At 36.8% G+C, this 18750-nt stretch overlaps 1 protein-coding gene across 2 annotated transcripts in view; it reads right to left on the reverse strand.

Annotated features, from left to right (window-relative positions):
- DAPK1 (death associated protein kinase 1) overlaps positions 1–18750 on the reverse strand; it is a 72122-nt gene that overhangs the window by 4074 nt on the left and 49298 nt on the right. For both annotated transcript variants that reach the window (XM_088129875.1, XM_088129874.1), the window contains exons 19-25: positions 16759–16836; positions 12611–12833; positions 7444–7632; positions 6517–6714; positions 4404–4542; positions 3583–3703; positions 2196–2384 (exon numbers count right to left, since the gene is read on the reverse strand). In XM_088129875.1, coding sequence (XP_087986001.1) covers positions 2196–2384; positions 3583–3703; positions 4404–4542; positions 6517–6714; positions 7444–7632; positions 12611–12833; positions 16759–16836 — 1137 coding nt within the window. The remainder of the gene's footprint in view (positions 1–2195; positions 2385–3582; positions 3704–4403; positions 4543–6516; positions 6715–7443; positions 7633–12610; positions 12834–16758; positions 16837–18750) is intronic.

Below are 18750 nucleotides of genomic sequence, written 5' to 3' on the forward strand. Positions count from 1 at the left end.
AGTCTTCCCAGCCTGGTGCAGGTCTACAATTTTGTTTCTGGTGTCCCTCAACAGCTGTTTGGTCTTGGCCATAGTGGAGTTTGGAGTGTGACTGTTTGAGGTTGTGGACAGGTGTCTTTTATACTGATAACAAGGTCAAACAGGTGCCATTACTACAGGTAACGAGTGGAGGACAGAGGAGCCTCTTAAAGAAGTAGTTACAGGTCTGTGAGAGCCAGACATCTTGCTTGTTTGTAGGTGACCAAATATTTATTTTCCACCATGATTTGCAAATAAATTCTTTAAAAATCAGACAATGTGATTTTCTGGATTTTTCCCCCCATTTTGTCTCTCATAGTAGAGGTATACCTATGATGAAAATTACAGGCCTCTCTCATCTTTTTAAGTGGGAGAACTTGCACAATTGGTGGCTGACTAAATACTTTTTTGCCCCACTGTATTCTTACTGAGAAAATGGGAAGAACTCAATTTTTCCTAGTCCCCCTCCCCCTTCACTGTATCCCACAGTACTATCTCTCCCACTGCCCTGGAGGACTAATAACCCTCTAAAGCATATTTTTGTGTAGGGGTTATAAAAGCCTGGAAATTTGCTTTATTCCCTATTCAGAGTAAAACCTCCCTTACATGAAAGAAGGCTGGATTTCACCCAATGAAAAGAAATATAGCCTAGATAACATAAATTATTATAGTTGTAGAAACTCTGAAAATGAGAATATGTTAGTATTGCTTCCAAATTTTAAGTAATGATTGAGAGCTAATGGAGCACAGCAGGAAGAACAGTGCTTGGGTAGAAAAATGTTCAACTATGAGTAATTTTAGGCAAGCTGAATCCAGGAATCCTCCTGGAATCAGGCCACAATTTATTCAAGACTTTATTTATTTATTTATTGGTGACAAACACACCATAGCATGATGGTGCACATGCATTCTTCATGTAATTTCTAGCATGTAAGGGGAAATAAACCAAGTTTAGTTTCCTCCTGCAATGTACTTTTCTATTTACAAATGCATTCCTTTCATGATAGAGAACTGAAAGTTCTGAGAACTGCCCACTCATATGTACGAACTATCTAATCCAAACTGTACTATGTGATTTTCCTGACAGATCCTAGGTATAACAAGGTACATTTGTTACCATTTGAATTTTAGCAGCAGAAAATAGCATAGATTTTAGGAACTTCACTGATCACTAGATATCACCAATTTGCTACAATGTGGAATAAATCTATTTTTTTTAAACAACCAGGCCTGCCATAAATCCTCTATTCATGGCAATGACCACTGTTCAGTACAATATGAATTTCTCTAGTTCCAAATTCAGTCAAGGTCTTTAATATTATACTGAACTTTGCAAGAGGAAGAAACAAGTTAAGCCCTTTCTATCTTTTTAAAAGACCAGTTAGCATGAAGGTAGTTTCTCTTTCTGATGAAGTATGAAGTAGGTTCTGCTTGGTGTCTCTACTGAATGCTCTAGCAGGCATACAGAACTTAGAACAAGAAAAACTCAGTAGGAGCAACAAACTGCAGTCAGCCAGAATCCCTTGTGATAGTCAAACTGCACTGCATGTGGTATTATCTATGCAGCTAGACAACTCTGTGATCCGTTGGGTCATCTTCTGAGAGAAAGGTAGTATAGTCTGATGTGACCAGAATGAACATTAAATTTTAGGCTGACCATATTTTTTTTACCCCAATGCTGGACAGTCCTTTGATCATCTAAGAAGAGTATATATCATAAATAGAAAAATAAATGTAGTGGGAAACGAACTTCAATAATAAGTCAATATTTACTTACCTAAACAGATAAACAGAATGACCATGGGCAGGCAAAAAAACAGTGGGAGCGGGAATGACTTCCTGCCGGCTTTCCCATTGACTTTGCTTGTGGGAAGCTGGCAGGGAGCGTCGGAAATCATGATCACATAACTGTGGGGATGCTGCAACTGCCACAACTTTGCGAATAAAAGTGGTCTGAACATCATGGAAATTTCAATTCCACAGGAGTAATGGGTCCTGGATTTTTTATGCATTCTTTAAGTTAATGGGTTTTAGGTACTTTGATTCAAAAATTGTTACAGTATAATGCACTGTTTGGGCTAACTTGGGGGTACAGACAGATAAATACAATGAGAGTTTTAGTAGTATATAGATTAAGACTACTACAGAATTATCCATGTAATTAACGTATTACTTACTTCTCCTATACTGTGTAGCTGCAGGGCAATATGCCTAAGCTCATCTTCACTTGCTAATGGGTTTAGTTGATCTTGCACATCATATACAAACTGTTGAAGGGACATAAGCTGGTTGGGCCCATTCATTTTTCTCCATGATGGTAGAGTGGAAATTATTTTTTCACACAAGTGAGTCATAGGTGGACATGTCTATGAAAAAAAAAATCACAGTGGATATTAACTTGGTGTCTAGAATGCAAACTGTTATTTTTGCTTAGATATTTTCTAACAAGGATATCTTTTTAACAAAGCCCTTCCTATCTGGAATCAATTTTATTTAGGAATATATATCTCTTATTGCCTGTAAGTGAAATTGACGATTACACTTGAAAAACTATTTATTTACTGACATGTAGCCTCTTTGTGCAAATATATTTTTTATTCAGTGGTTAGATGGAATTTGAACCTGTTTCATGAAAAAGAGACATTTCTTCAATCAACGCAGCCATTCCACCTGAAATTGAGTTAACTCTTTCCTGTTATCTCCACTGCTTTGGGTGCTTTCCATATTTCATAAAAATGACTCTGAAATTACCTTTTCCACTTGCTATAGCGAATGAAAGTTGCATTAAGTGGATAAATAGGATATTCCTTCCATAAAAGGGGCAGGCATTTTGTCTAGTTACTAAACAAAAAGTAGCACTGTACTATGTCATTTAGTATAAGAAACCAATAGCTCTAATGTATATGTAGTGGACAGTTCCATTAGCTACAACATATACACTGTTTCCTGCTAATGATACTAGAACTGGAACACTATAAAGTTATTGCTACAGTTGAACCAACCCAAAAGATTGGCCAATATAATCTTTTTGACTAAGATTAAACTTATTTTATCTTGTCTTTTTATAATTAAAGTGTGGCTTAAATTAATCTCTGTTAATTGAAGGTACGTAAGATACAACGGAATAAAATAAGCGATACATTCACTGACAAGTTTAGAAAGCTCTGATCTAGTTTTCCCTAACCTGATGACCTATAATACATCAGGCTTTCAGTTCCCAGGATTCTTAGGCAGCTGTGTGAAAATTCAAGGAGGTGCAGTTTCAATATATCTGGATGCCGCTAGGCTGGAGGATAATGTTCTCCTAAAAAATGGGCCAGAACTCTCCCAAAAAAAAGTAAGCACAACATTGTTGAGACATGTTTAAAAAACTGATGTATTAGGAAAAAGATTTAACAGGCAAAACAGTACATTTCCATTCTATTTTATATAGACGTGACTCCAACTCAACTATTATTTTTTTTAACATTCTCCCATATCAGAAGGTGTGACATAACTGAAGTTGCATTCAAAATTGGTAAGAGCTTGGTCAGTGGCAATACCATGGCTGTACATAGGACTTACAGAGATAATCTGACTGCGCAACTCTTGAAGATGATTTCGGAGAATCTTCATATCTTTTGAACCTGATGCTCCAGCATCTAGAAGAAATAATCTGTCCAAAATATGAAGGTCATTCCCAAACCTAAACAAAAACAGTTAGGAAACTGATTATCATTTTAGCCCCAAAGCCCAATTTTACCTTTTTCCATTTTTAACTGAATAAATTTGGGAGATTAAAATCTTTCTTGAGATCATGAATGAAGCATTCCACTTGCTGTATGACTCTATGTCTATTTGAAAGCAAGTCCCATTAAATTCAATGATTTATTTCTGCTTTAACTATACTGGCCCCTTCCCCAGTCCTCCAAGAATAAAGGGAGACAGAATGTTTCTTCTTCTAATTTTAAACATAGTTCATTTTTCTATCATGTCTGAAGTCAGAAATCTACTATTTATTGTAATAGTAGTTAATCCAGACTGACCAGGAACTGAAAACCATGGTTCTAGCTTGTTTAAACTACTGAATCTACAATAAATTTACACTGGAACAAAAAACTAAAATGTATTCAAAACTGACAATAGAAGCCTTTAGTCTCTTCTGCTCATGCATGGAAGGTGGAGAAATGTGAAAACTTCAAGATGGCTGCAACACAATCCTAGAACAGAAAACAATTGCTTCTTGAAGTATAAAACAGTATAATTAATATGGACTTTTCTAGTGCATGAGCAAAACTCATTTTCTTAAACAAATAGTTAAATTAGCTCAAAATCTTTGGGTTAAAGTTGCTAATTTCTAAATGGAGCAGGCATTGCTATATTTTATATTATGTTTTCTCTCTTACCTATTCCTAATTTCTTTCAAAAGTGATGTATCTTTGTCATATTGGAACTCTCCTCCAGCAGAACGTGGAAGATTAACAATATCTGCATGAGTAGCCACCAGTGCAACATGAAGTGGAGTTTTCAGCCTTCCTCCAAATGCTTCAGGAGACAAAGAATGAAGACTTTCAAGAAAAAAACATTTTTCTTCCTGTTACTATAATATGCTTCTATAAACTTTCTTGGACTGAAGAGATTGGCTATACTTATTCTTTCTATGTTTATTCATACTGCTCCATTTTACGAAATGAAGAAACCATATTATAATGGCAGTAAATTGTCATAATCCGTCCATTTACAAATTAAATATAATTTTGGAGAGTAGTTTTTAAAAAAGATTATCCACTAGATTCATTAGTCTACAATACTGCTTTATTTATGGTAGATATTATAGGCAAGGAACAACTGATCTAAAACCCATTCATACAATGGTATGAATGCAACTTTACAGTACTTACACAAAGAATTCTCACGTAAGAAAGAATTAAGTATGAAAGCCTGTGAGATACCATGAAAGAGAATGGGAGAGTGAGAGAGCATGAGAAAGAGATGCAATTGGGAGAAGAATGAGGTAACCCTAAACACAACTTTGCACAAATACATCATTTGGGGAAAGAAGAGTTTTGTTATGTTTTTTGAGAATAGCGATTTTTAACTTTGTAGCAATTACTGAATTACAACAAAGGCTCAGCAGCAATACCACAAAAATCCACATGAGCAAGAACCACTGCATCCCAACACTTTCCTTAAATGCCAATACTGCCTAAACATATTAAAACTTTTTTTTATTTCTTTGACATATAAACATGGATTTATATTTTGTATTCAGTGTAAGGATGCTTAAGTATTAAATATTTCAAAAGAATACATATGTTCAAACCCAAATGCTATCTCTACACACTATAGCAGACTCCTTCATGAACACTGAGATGAAATAGCGGAAATATGTCGCTGACAGTGAAACGGCATTCCTGCTGATTTTGGAATCAAGGCGTAAGCCTCTCCTGGAGACCCAAATCTCCAGATATTTAATGTTCAAAGAAGCGGGTTGAATCAGGATGGGGTTTCAATATCAATTCCAACGTTATAAATATTTCTCAGAATGTAATCAGCACTGGTTCCTGATGATGTGCAAAAGGACTGCACTGAAAATAACGTTCAATGTTAATAATAATTAACATCTGTGTACATTTCTTATAAATTAAATGCGCACTTCAGTGACTATTGAAATACATGAAAAAAATTCTTAGCTCCAGTATTTATTTTCTGCAAGCTATTGACGCAGTAAATCTTCCCATACAAAACATGTTTGAATGAATGTGCAATGAAGAGGCGTGTGTGTATAGCTGACTTGGGAAAGGCCAATTAATTCCCCATTAAGTCAGGTAACTGCTTGCAAGAGATAAATACCCAGCCTATGTAAATCATTCAGTGAGATACTCTGCTTGCAAGTGAAGTATCCCCTGGGAACTGCTCCTCAAAGCCAAGAGGTGGCTGCAGCCACTTAAAGATGTGGCATGGCTGGTTCAAGCTTCTTCAAGTCTTCTGGGGGTAAACGAAAGAAGACATTTTATTTGGCACAGCTGAGAAAGCAGATTACATCAATGAAAGATTTGCACAGGAGAAGTAAATAGCAATACAATTAATTAAAATATTAATAGGACATTTCTAATAGTGTCAGTATGAAATAGAAGAACTTTTAATCCCTTGACAACCTGATCATTTAATTAAAATTTTAGCAACGTTGCTGTTTTGGACATTTAACTGATGCATTTTAATTCTGTTTTTCTATGAAAATGTCACATAACAGGTGAAAAGTTCTTCACTGAGATAAAGCAAGCTACATGGTACGGGTTAAAATAAATGAATTACATAAATTTAACCTTTTCTAAAGTATGGAACAATTACATTAATGGATACAGTTTATAAGCAATTTAAGAGAGCATGACCAACTAAGATACCTGATCAGTAATCTCACTGAAGAATGAAAAATTTATGAAACTATTAAAAACCTAGCTGTTTCTCTTCATATGCTGATGACTTGACACAGATTATTTATCATGTAAATACACATACCTATAGGTTCTTCAACTGGAACTAGTGATTTTAGGAAACTAAGCCAAAAGGTCACTTGGTTCAACTGTATTTCATAGGGTTCTTCAAGACTAAAAAGCACAATGTGAACTGAGGTGGGGTCATTTGCAGCAAAATAATCGTAGCAGCAGAAATAGACAGGATTTCCAGAGAATTCCCATACACTGAAATCACCAATTCCTACAAGAACCAAAAGTATGTTATCAAACTAATAAATGAAAGAAGTTATGAAATGTTAACAAAGCATTCTTATTTTCAGAGGCAGAAATCACAATATTTTTCTCAACTGTTTTATATTTGCTGGAAGTCCCACTACTTTGTAATTACCTGCAAGACTGCACTCAAATTGAAATAAATACATCCACAGTTTTAGTCAAATCTTTTCCCCCACAATTTATTTACCTCCTTCAAAATCAACTTGTAGACTTCATTAAAAAGTGCCACAATAAGTCCAGTGAAAAAAGGTAGCTTGTATTTAAATACAAGAGGTTTAGGCATTAACAGCACAAAGTCTAGTGCTAGAATTAATTCCAGATGTGTGGCAATTAAGTGGTGATCGTTATGACCATGAAGCATTTTGAATCTGAAGGCAAAAAAGTACTTAACAGCACAAAGGGGTACAAATGTAGCTTCTCTTAAACCAAACACAACTTTTCCTGGGATTGGCCTTGTGTGCACCATTTTTTTGCTGCAGTTAGACTTAAGCATTGATTGTGCTGCTATAATGAAATTAATGTTTATCATATGGAATTTTGCATATTCAAGGTTCAGAAAAAAGTAAATGTTGCTGAAGTACTGAAAATATTTAATGTAATACATAAAAAAGGTTTAAAGTAGAACATATTTGTACCAAAGACCCTGCCAGTGACATTAAAATAAACTAATAATGCACCAAAGTTTATGTTTTACCATTCAAATAAGCATTCTGCACATCAATGCCCTTTGTGGACTGGTCATCCATGGAGCAATGGGAATGGTGAGAGGGAGAAACAAATACTTCCAACATCCCTTTGGTCAGGCCTGGCTCAAACATCATGCTCCGGCTTCTCACGCTAACATTCTCACAGCCAGGATACAGATTTGAAATACTTACTGAAACTGGATTAGAGAAAGATAAAATAAAAAATTACAAACTTTGGAAAGTTGACCACTTAATGATTCCAAAATTGTGCAGAACTAAAAGTGGTAAGAATGCAGGCTTGGTAAGATGGAGATGATGAAAAGTCCTAGTACCATCAGCAGTTGGAGCCATCCATTTTACTTAAAAAAGACTCAGTTACTGAGAACAACCCCTCTGTGCAATTTTTCCCCCTCTCATATTCCCAATTATGCATAAAAGGTAAAAGAAACTGAGCAAAATCTGTAAGGTTTCCAAGCAGAGGAGATTTATTACACTAAGTCTATATTTAGCCCCTCCCAACTTGGTGCCATCCAAATATTTTAGACCAGAGTTCCCATCTGTCCATGCACCATGCATCCATGTGAAAAGCAGCTTGTGAAGCTAGTTTGCCTTTATCCTTTCTCTTCTGCAGTAACCTTTGCACAGATGATGTGGGACTCTCCTGAACAGCATAGACTGTACTATAACCACTGCAGTAGGAAGGTAAAATCCTGCGAAATTGCTCAGAAGGCTCTTAGAATCTGTAGGTGCTTTCAACCAGTATGCTATTCTCTGTCATTAAAGAAATCAACTATTTTCCAAGTGGAAGAATAAAGTGAGAGGTTTGACTCAGAGTCCTTAAACTCTTTTTATAAAGACTTTTAAAAGCATACAACATAAGACTAAATAGCTCTATTTGTACTCTTCTAACCTCCTCTAGTGGAGAACCAAGTTAATACACCAATGTATTAAAAATATTATACATATTTATGAGCAGGATCATCTGCAAAACTCTTTAGAAAACTTAATCTTTAGGAGTTAAGAAGTTCCTTAAAGATTTGAATAATCTGAATAAGAAGATAGGATAAGGATTGATTAAATAATTCACTTTCAACCTTAGGTGCAAGCAAGTCTGATCTAATGGACTGAATTCCTTTTCTCTGGATTTAAGAAAGATAAGATCTGTTTGAAGTAGTGTATTTGCTCACATCTTGAAAACATGGCATGTGTACAAACTGAAATATCTCTATTTTCCAAATGTTATGAATCAAGTAAACAGTCTTTGTATACTCTTGGACCATTTTTAGGTTAAATATTAGCACGCTGCAGATTAAAAAGTTATCAGACATTAACGTGATATAATGTCTAAGATGCTAGACTAGGAAGCTCACTGGGTGACTTTGGATCAGTCACTTTCTCTCAACCCATCCTAACTCACAGAGTTACTGTTGTTGGGAAAACTAAGAGGAAGGACCGCTTTGCACCCTACCTTCAGCTCCTGTGGCAAAAAGTAGGATATAAATATAACAATAAATAATAATAAATATATAAAATCTTACCATTGAAAAGTAATGTTTCTAAAACTAAACTTTCCATTAAACTATATTTAACTTTTGACTACATACAGAGATGAACAAATTTAGCCATTTATACTGTAGATGGATTATATATTAATGTATTAATTTTTTGTCTTACTACTACATTTGCTTAGAAGAAGTATTAATAGGTTAAAGTGGTCACCCATAGAAAAGAGGAAATACAGTAGGGTATTCTTTGATTTCACACAGCCAAATCCATTAAGTCTGGGGTATTTTGCTGTATTTCTTTCCAAAAACATTGAGAATAAGGTAAGGCAAGGAGAAAAGTCTTTGACACGAAGGCCAGATAAGAATAAATAAATAGTAGATACAATGATCCTTCTGTTAGCCCTTCTAATAAAGGTTAGGGGTTATGTTCAATAGGACTATACTAAATTAGCAACAGATAGTTTTAAAGTGTGTTAGTGCAAGTGAAGCACCTGTCCTTGAAGCATTGAAACTGCCAATTGCTAACAAAGTTAAATGGCCATACATACACACAGCTGTGTAGACAGACAGGTGCAACCTTTGAAATAGGTGCATGAATTTTCCAAAGGATGCAGCTGTTATGATGCCTCAAGCAGAAGTAGCGAAGAACAAAAGCTTTGCACAGCTTGATGGTTTGCTCCAATACCCATTGACTGATTTCAGCCTTCTCCCTTTCAAAAGGCAAAGCGATCAAATATTGCCTAGAGAATCTGCAAAATCAAAGTTAATTTCCAATTTCTTATTTCTAATATAAAAACTACCCATCCAGGAATATGAGGGAGGCCAAGGGTTCAGTCAAAAGAATTTGCTTAAGCCAAAAATTAATGCAAAAAACCTGTGTGTCAAAGCCATCCTCAATTCCAACTCTCAAGACCCCAACAAATATATTGGGGGATCCAAAGGGCAGCTCTTCAAATTTTTGACTGAAAAGCATCTAGTGATTTGCAATCTTTACTTTAGTGATTTATAGAGCTGGGCGCAATACAGCATTTGGTCGATTGTCTTGACTTTAGACATGCTAAGGGCAGAGTTGAATGGAAATTGAAGCAAGCAATTTTAAGCAGGTCCTGTCTCTATGTGCAACACATGCAAGGCTATCCAGGAAAGGCTGGTTATATTTCTCTACCAGATGGTACAATATAGTATATGGCTTAAATTTTAATCTCCTGTCTCTGACTTGCTTCTCAACCACTGTCACAATTTCCAATAGGGATGGAGTGCATATTCTTTCCTGATCACACTAAGTTTGCTGATAGCTGACCGGCTCAGACATGTCCCCTGTTTTCCAGATGGAAATGACATGTATTATTGTACTTCAGCCCTCAGGAATCCAAAAGGAGTGATCTTTGTTAGCAAACGAGTTGGCAAAACTGAGGCAAGCTAATTCATATTAGTTTTCAGTAGTTTGCTGGGAATCACATTCCCAAAATTGCAATTCTGTTTTTCAACTGGATTTTTTTTTTCTCCAGTTCAGAGGAGTTCTGGAATAAGGGCCAATTACCGTCATTCAATTTTGCTCCCAATAAAAGCAAATATTGGCAAGCTCCAAATAAAAGAAACAGAAAAGATTACTTCCAGATATTCAAGCCCTGTTCATGGAAAACATAGCTGACCTTGCTAGATGAGCAATTTTTCTTAAGTTGAGGTAACAATTCATCCTATCAAAATTAAGTTATCATTCTATCTTTAGTATAGTTTTTCTATTCTTTAGCTAAAATACAGCTCCATGCAATTTTCATCCAATGGCTCTAATCTCGCTTCTGGAGCAACAAATAATCCTCCTGCTCCATTTTTGTACATGACAACACTTCAGATATTTCAAGATAGCTATCATGTAAAACCTCTTTCTTCTATTCTCTAGTCAAAACATAGCCAGTTCTTGCAAATATCCCTCCTAGGATTTGATTTCCAGATTTCTTAGCATCCTGATTCCCTATCAGTATACGCACTCCAGTCTGATAATATCCTGTTCAAAATGTGGCAACATGTCTTTAGCCTTTGCTCACATTTTTTTGAAAATAAATGAACAAATAAGGCATTTGTGTATGCATGGGCGATTCAGATCAAGCCTCTTTCTCAATGGCCTTGGCCCAATTCATCTTCTCCTAATAGGCATTAAAGTCCAACTACTCAAGAATTAAACAAGTGATGGGAACTTGCCTCCCACCTGATTTTTAGCCCTCAGTAAATCGGTAACAAACATTCTTAAAGATAAAATCTTAACTATATAAAGAATCTATACAGAGTAAAATAAGCATGATGCTTCAAAAGAAAAATTTTGTTTTACTCACCATGCAGATTTCCACCTACAGAAAGGGTAATCTGTTAAAACACAGTTAAATGGAAAAAACCTGACAACTCCCTCATCAGAAGCTCCTAAGCATAATGGTTATAAACTACAAACCACAGAAGAGAGATTTTTAAAAAAAATATACTGTAAAAATATAGAAATACTTATGATCACTATGGAATATAAACTATTTGGTTTTTACTTTACAAAAGTAGCCACTGAAAACAGAGCCACACAGTATATTTTTTGCAGTGGCGTGTCTGGCAGTCTTTGTTACCACAGTGTGAAATCATGTATAATTTCCAGGGTTTCTGCCCCCCCCCGCCAAATCATGTGAGATCTTGTGAAAGGTTGACATTTTACGAGATCTTACTTGAAAAAAATCTTGAAAGCTTTTGGTTTTCACCCATAAGGAATTAGGTTTTTGTGATGTCAAGATTTTGGCAAAAAATATCTCATTTTTGGGGGGAGGGGGAGAGACTGGGGTACCTTAGGCACTAACCATCCCTATTCTAAGAAGCTCTACTTGACAATGTGACTATCACTGCTGTAAAAGGCTTAACTAAGGCAATCAGTTGAAAAGCATGGTCTTTACTAATTATTTTACTAATTTATTTCAGATATAAGATGTGTTCACTGAAAGCTAGACATGTGCCTTGGGGACAATGCATTTTCCTTGTACTCGGAAAGCAACATTTGGGCAGTGGAAAAACATACCTCCTTCACAATTAACTGTAGTGAATTCCAGTGTGTTATTGCTCTTCATACCTTACACATTTTGAATCTTTGATAATTATTAAACATAAAGATGCCCTCAGGTTGAGCTTGACTCCTGATAACTACACGGACACAATTGTGCTGTTTTATTGGCAACAGTTTGTTACTGCTACTTTTAGTGATGTTTCCTCAGCTTTCCTGTTTAGCCTACTATCCCTGTATTCCCTGGTGATCTAATATCCAGGTACTGACTAGATCTGGATCACCTTGGCTCGTGAGATCAGATGCTGCTACCTTCTGAGTCTTAACGTATCACTGAAATAGAAAACACACTGCCTGGCAAAATGAAACAAACTTCATTTTCACGCTGACAGTGCTCTACTATATTGAAGTACTACTTTTCTTCTACTTGAGTATGTATTTGCTTTTATGATGGCATGCAGATTGCGTGCATTTCTCCCTAAAGAAATATCATTCCATTCAGCCTCCATTTTACCAGGGGTGCAGTATTTCATTACGGAATGTGGTCAAGCTTATCATAAATACAAAAATGAAAAGAAGTATTCTTATCATAATGTTTGTCCAGTGCTGATAACACAAAATAAATTTCCTTAAAAGTGGTACCTGTTGGCTTATTAGATAAAGGTGAAGGAGGAAATCGGACAGAATTTGTAGAAGCGAGCCTTGGTCTGCGTCTCCTGAAAAAGCTTCTCAGTAGCCCACACTTTAGAGACTCCACAAGAGTTGTTTTCCCAGATGCAGAGTGACCAAAGAGCTTAATTTTTATTCTTGGCTGTAGATTATGAGTAGGTCTAAGATGCTGGATGAATAGTGTCCTATGTGTATCCTAAAGGTAAAACAGGGAGTAAATCAGACACAAAGTTATGATGAGAAATATCAGATTAAATATGCTTTGTAACATATTTTCCAAGAAAAAAAGACAGCTATCCAGGATTTAGCATTCTGATTAAAATAACAAATCAGTTAATTAATTAACAATATTTATTAATTGCCCCAGTCTTATGACTCTAGGTAGTTTACAGCAAAGTGAATTAATTACAAGTGATGCAAAAATAAAATACACATTAAAATACAATCAAAATGAGCATGCCTACATGGATGCCCATGCACCAATCAGCTAGCAAGAAAAGCTTATTCCATGAATCTTGAACAGAGATGTGAGTATTAGTAGGCCTTCCTAGGATTTCTAAACTAGATGGGTAGAGTTAACTGATGCTCAGCTGCTAGGTGTTTTATTTTTTATACTGTGTAGTTTATCTGTTTTATTGTAAGCTGCCTAGAGTCATGTATGTGAAATGGGTGGCTATATAAATTGAATGAATGAATGAATGAATGAATGAGGCAGTGGTTGGTGTAACCCTGCACCATATAACAACAACAACAACACAACACAGACCTGCAAATAGAAATAGAATGACTATGGCAAAAGAAAGCAAAGATAGTACCAATAGTAATAAGTGCCTTGGGTGCAATCCCAAAACATCTGGAGTACTTGAAGACCATCGGCATTGACAAAATCAACATCAGTCAATTGCAAAAGGTAGCTTTACTTGGAACAGCTTACATCCTCTCATGATACCTTTGACACCATCAGACAACATCTGCCTATCCTAAGTCCTTGGGAAGGACTTGATAAATGGATAAAAATGCCAAATCCAGTCTAAACATCTGGCAGACTGTGTGATCAACAATAATTTATTAAATGTATATGCCACCTGACTCCCAGCAACTTATACGCTTTATAAATAGTAGCTAGCACTTTTAAATGGGCTTGAAAGCTAGCAGGAAGCCAGTGTAGTGACCTTAAGAATCTAGGACACTCTGCAATGGAGGAGTAGTCTAATCAGCACTCTGGCCACCATATTTTGGATTAACTGGAGTTTCTGGGTTGTCTCCAAAGGCTGACCCACATATATCCCATTGTAGTATTCCAACTTTGGTTGTCAGTTTGGTGGTGATTTGGTTGTCAGTTTTTGTCATCAGGGGATCCTCTGACCACAGTGGCCCCTGCTATTTAAGCAGGAACTGTGAGTCCAGAAGGTCTCTCTAGTAACAGACCAATTCCTTCAGTGGGAGCATAACCTTGTCCAGAGTTACTACTGGGACAATTGTTACTGGATTGACATGTTTATTGGTAAAAAGCACCTTGGTCTTGGAAAGATTCAATTTGAGCTTGTTTTGCCTCATCCAGATCCTGACAGCCTCCAGACACCATTTCAGGCTGTTCATGGCATCTCTGACTTGGCCTGAGGTAGGATATAATACTGAGCATCATCAGCATTCTGGTAATGTTATAGGTCCCTGGCTGGTGTGGGTCTTCCAGGCTGTGTGGCCGTGGTCTTGAAGTCTTGTTTCCTAACATTTCGCCAGCACCTGTGACCAGCATCTTCAGAGTACAGGAGCACAGACAGGAGCAGTTCTCTCTGTGCCCAGGGTGAAGTGACCCTTCTGTGGGTATTTATAGAGATCTGGGGGGGTGGGTGGGGGTTGGGTTACTGAGTGGCTGCTTGTTTTGGAGTCAGCATCTGTGTGTATTTTCCTGGGGATTAGGCAGGGTTTTTCTTCTACTGAATTGTTAACGAGGGGCTGCTGGGGGTGATTAGCAAGTTCATTGTGTGAACTGTTCACATGTCCTGGTGGTTGAGCTGAGTTCGTTGACCTTTTGCAGGCTGTATTTTTCAGGATTGGTAGCCAGGTTTTGTTGATTTTTAGACTCTCCTCTTTTTTATTGAAACTGTGCTGGTGTTTGTGAATCTCAATGGCTTCCCGGTATAGCCTGGTATAGTGGCTGTTGGTGTTGTCCAGTATCTCTGTGTTTTCAAATAGGATTTTGTGTCCAGTGTGCTTGAGAGCATGTTCAGCTACTGCAGATTTTTCTGGTTGCTGTAGTCTGCAGTGTCTTTCGTGTTCTTTTATCCTGGTATGGATGCTGCGTTTTGTGGTCCCGATGTATACTTGTCCGCAACTGCATGGTATGCGGTATACTCCTGCAGCGATGAGGGGATCCCTTTTGTCTTTTGCTGATTTTAGCACTTCTTGTACTTTTCTGGTGGGTCTGAAGATTGTTTGGAAATTGTGTTTTTCCATCAGTTTTCCCATGCGGTCTGTGACCCCTTTGATATAGGGCAGAAATACTTTATTGGTGGGTGGCTGTTTTTCTTCTTCAGTCGCATGTTGCTTTCTTGGTTTGATGGCTCTTTTTATTTCATTCTTGGAGTAGCCATTCGCTTGTAGGACCCAATTAAGGTGGTTAAGTTCAGAGTTTATCCATACCAGGATAAAAGAACACGAAAGACACTGCAGACTACAGCAACCAGAAAAATCTGCAGTAGCTGAACATGCTCTCAAGCACACTGGACACAAAATCCTATTTGAAAACACAGAGATACTGGACAACACCAACAGCCACTATACCAGGCTATACCGGGAAGCCATTGAGATTCACAAACACCAGCACAGTTTCAATAAAAAAGAGGAGAGTCTAAAAATCAACAAAACCTGGCTACCAATCCTGAAAAATACAGCCTGCAAAAGGTCAACGAACTCAGCTCAACCACCAGGACATGTGAACAGTTCACACAATGAACTTGCTAATCACCCCCAGCAGCCCCTCGTTAACAATTCAGTAGAAGAAAAAACCCTGCCTAATCCCCAGGAAAATACACACAGATGCTGACTCCAAAACAAGCAGCCACTCAGTAACCCAACCCCCCCCCCCAGATCTCTATAAATACCCACAGAAGGGTCACTTCACCCTGGGCACAGAGAGAACTGCTCCTGTCTGTGCTCCTGCACTCTGAAGATGCCGGTCACAGGTGCTGGCGAAATGTTAGGAAACAAGACTTCAAGACCACGGCCACACAGCCTGGAAGACCCACACCAGCCATCGTATGCCGGCCGTGAAAGCCTTCGACAATACATTATAGGTCCCTGTATTACATATTAAAGATATTCTTCTAAAAACTGGGGTGTAACATTGTAGATGTTTTGGTTTGGTGCCTTCGAGTCCTGGCAACTGCCTGGACAAGTGCCTGCAGTTTTCTTGGCAAGCGACTTGCCATTGGCTCCTTCCTAGGGCTGAGAGAGTGACTAGCCCAAGGTCACCCAGCTGGCTTTGTGCCTAAGGCGAGACTAGTACTCACAGTCTTCCACTTCCTAGCCTGGTGCCTTAACAACTACACCAAATTAGCTCTCTTCATGTTGTAAATATCTTACAGATTATTTCAATGAAAAGTCAGTAAGCCATTATTACCATTCCAATGAACTTTCTCCTTTTCCCACTAAGTAGTTTCAATTAATTTGTTGTACTTGTCTTGCAGGCATCAGCAACCTTTAGGGCCAAGAAGCTTACATTACAGCTATAGGGAGTGGTGATGGCTGTACTTGCAACATGGGCAGGAAAAGATGAAATCACATATTATATCAAAATTATATGCATTTTGCCTTAAATTTAACCTAAAACTAGGATTCACCTATAATTAAGCTTTTCACTGCTAAAACGTCTACCTGATTTCCCAAATTCCCCCTTGGATCTTAGAGAACTCTGTCAAATTGAGAACTGACAACAAATTATTAGACAATCACTGCTTCCTAGTTTCTTGAAGCATTTTTTCATAATGCCTTTTAAAGTTTTAGCTTGATTCTTCATTATAAGCCACTTTGAGTGTTTACTATAAGCTGTTTTGAGTGCTTACATAAACAGAAGGACAGGATATACATTTAACTATAAATAATAGTGTAAATTAATTTACCTTTTTCAACCTTGTAAGTAGACCAGCTACATGTTCATGCTGCTCTGCTCTAGCCAGATCTTCTGCTGTTTTTCCATCCTATTAGAAGTCAAAATGTCAGTTAAAATGAATTTTTGCCCACATGTGAAGAAAAGTACCACTGTTCTATTGTTTTCAGGATAAGAAAGTAAATGTTCAGGATATCTTGTATGGAACCTTTAATGCATTTAGCATTATAACTACTTCCCCATCCTACTAGCTCATTTTACAATTGTTTGATATTTCATGTTTAAAGCTTAGCATCATAAAGCAACATTCTACTTTTTGAGAGTGTGTTTTTCTATTTTTTTCATAAGGAATATACAAAATGCTTTAGAAGCTGGTGAAGTTGATATGTTTATACTAATATAATAGTATAAACCCTTTAAAATGTAAATAAAAGTAAGGTTGCGGGAAAAGAACATTCATCTAAACACAATAAATCAACTATTTATTATAACATCCATGGAAGGAGAAGGCATACTTCTGGTTGAAGCAAATTCATGAGTAGAGCAACTCTGCCTTCAATGTTCTGCACTTGACTTTTAATTACCCAAATTTCACAGGTCAGTAGTACTAAGAGAAAAATGGCAAATTGCAACATTCTCTTACGGCTGTTTTATGCAACATAATTTGATGACCCTTCTTTCAGAGCCAGAACCAGTTTAAAAGTGTGTGTGTATATTCCTACACATATATAGGAACTTGAAGTAATGCAACAACAGTCCTTTCTCTGCCATTTAGAAGTCTGACCTTATCTGTTCAAAATTATGTGTCCAAGATATGATTATCTACATATCCATTAAGACTCTCTATATTAATGTACTTTATACAAATCCCTCATTGCAAACATAAAAGGATGCTTTAAAATGGGTCTAGTTTCTCTGTTCATCTCTCTCATGAACATCTCCCCTCTCCACCACTATGAGGCAGCACAGAAAGACTTGACGGGGAAGGAGAATCATACAGATGTAATAATTAGGCTTATGACTCAGTTATATTAATGGTACTGAAACCAAACATGGATCATCGCTTAACTACTCCTGCCTTATATGCATCTATCTAAGCAATGTTTAGGATACAGGCATTGGTTCTATTAAGGGTACCACTGGTATTGAACTTGAAAATTTCAACTGGATGTCTTTTTTTATTTAGTAATCGGAAATGATTTTTTAAAAATATATTTTTGTTCTACTACACACACGTACTTTACAAGGAGATGCATTAATTGCTTTAATTGTCCCCTATGCATATGATATGACCAGAATATCAGAATGAAATGTTCATGTGAATCAAATGTGGATGGAAAATGTGGCCAGTTACAAATTAATGTTTTCAAGTTGTTGTTAGCTGCTCTTTAAAGAAAGTTTTGCGAAATAAACATTAATAGAGTTAGAAGGTATTTTTATTACATGATGACACCACAAAGTCGTAGAATGCTTCATCCTGCTCAGCCTATATTAATATTTTTGTGGGGGTTAGCAAAGAAATGCCAAAAACTTTCTGACTAGAAAGACAAATCAGCCTAAGGGCCTAAGAAATTATTTCCTCACAACATTCTCTGAAGCTTAGCAGTAGTCAGATAGTTTCAGGGGTGTTATTTCCAAGGGAATCCAGCAAGAGGCAGTTATCTTATTGGCAAAGATTCTAGAGCTTGGAATGATATTTATTTTTATCCCCCTATATCTTTCAGAAGAATAATTAGATCAACAAATGTACGCAGCATAAGCTATGGTTAAAAATACACACATGCAAATAAGGATCTGAATTTCCTATTTTGGCTGACACAAACATAAGAGCAGAAATAACCGCATGAAGATGTTATCCAAAACTCAGGAACTTAATTTTACACAATGTAACATTCATTTAGGCCAAATGCACTATTTACGGATTATAGAAAAGTCATAGCTTCTGCTTTGGTTACCATTCTTGGTATTATTAAGTAAGAATCAATTTATACAACTAAAATAATCA

Source organism: Python bivittatus, unplaced genomic scaffold, assembly GCF_059951505.1.
Source record: "Python bivittatus isolate LINGU-HERP-01145 unplaced genomic scaffold, Pbiv_v1 ctg000850_np1212, whole genome shotgun sequence".
Lineage (NCBI taxonomy): Eukaryota > Metazoa > Chordata > Lepidosauria > Squamata > Pythonidae > Python > Python bivittatus.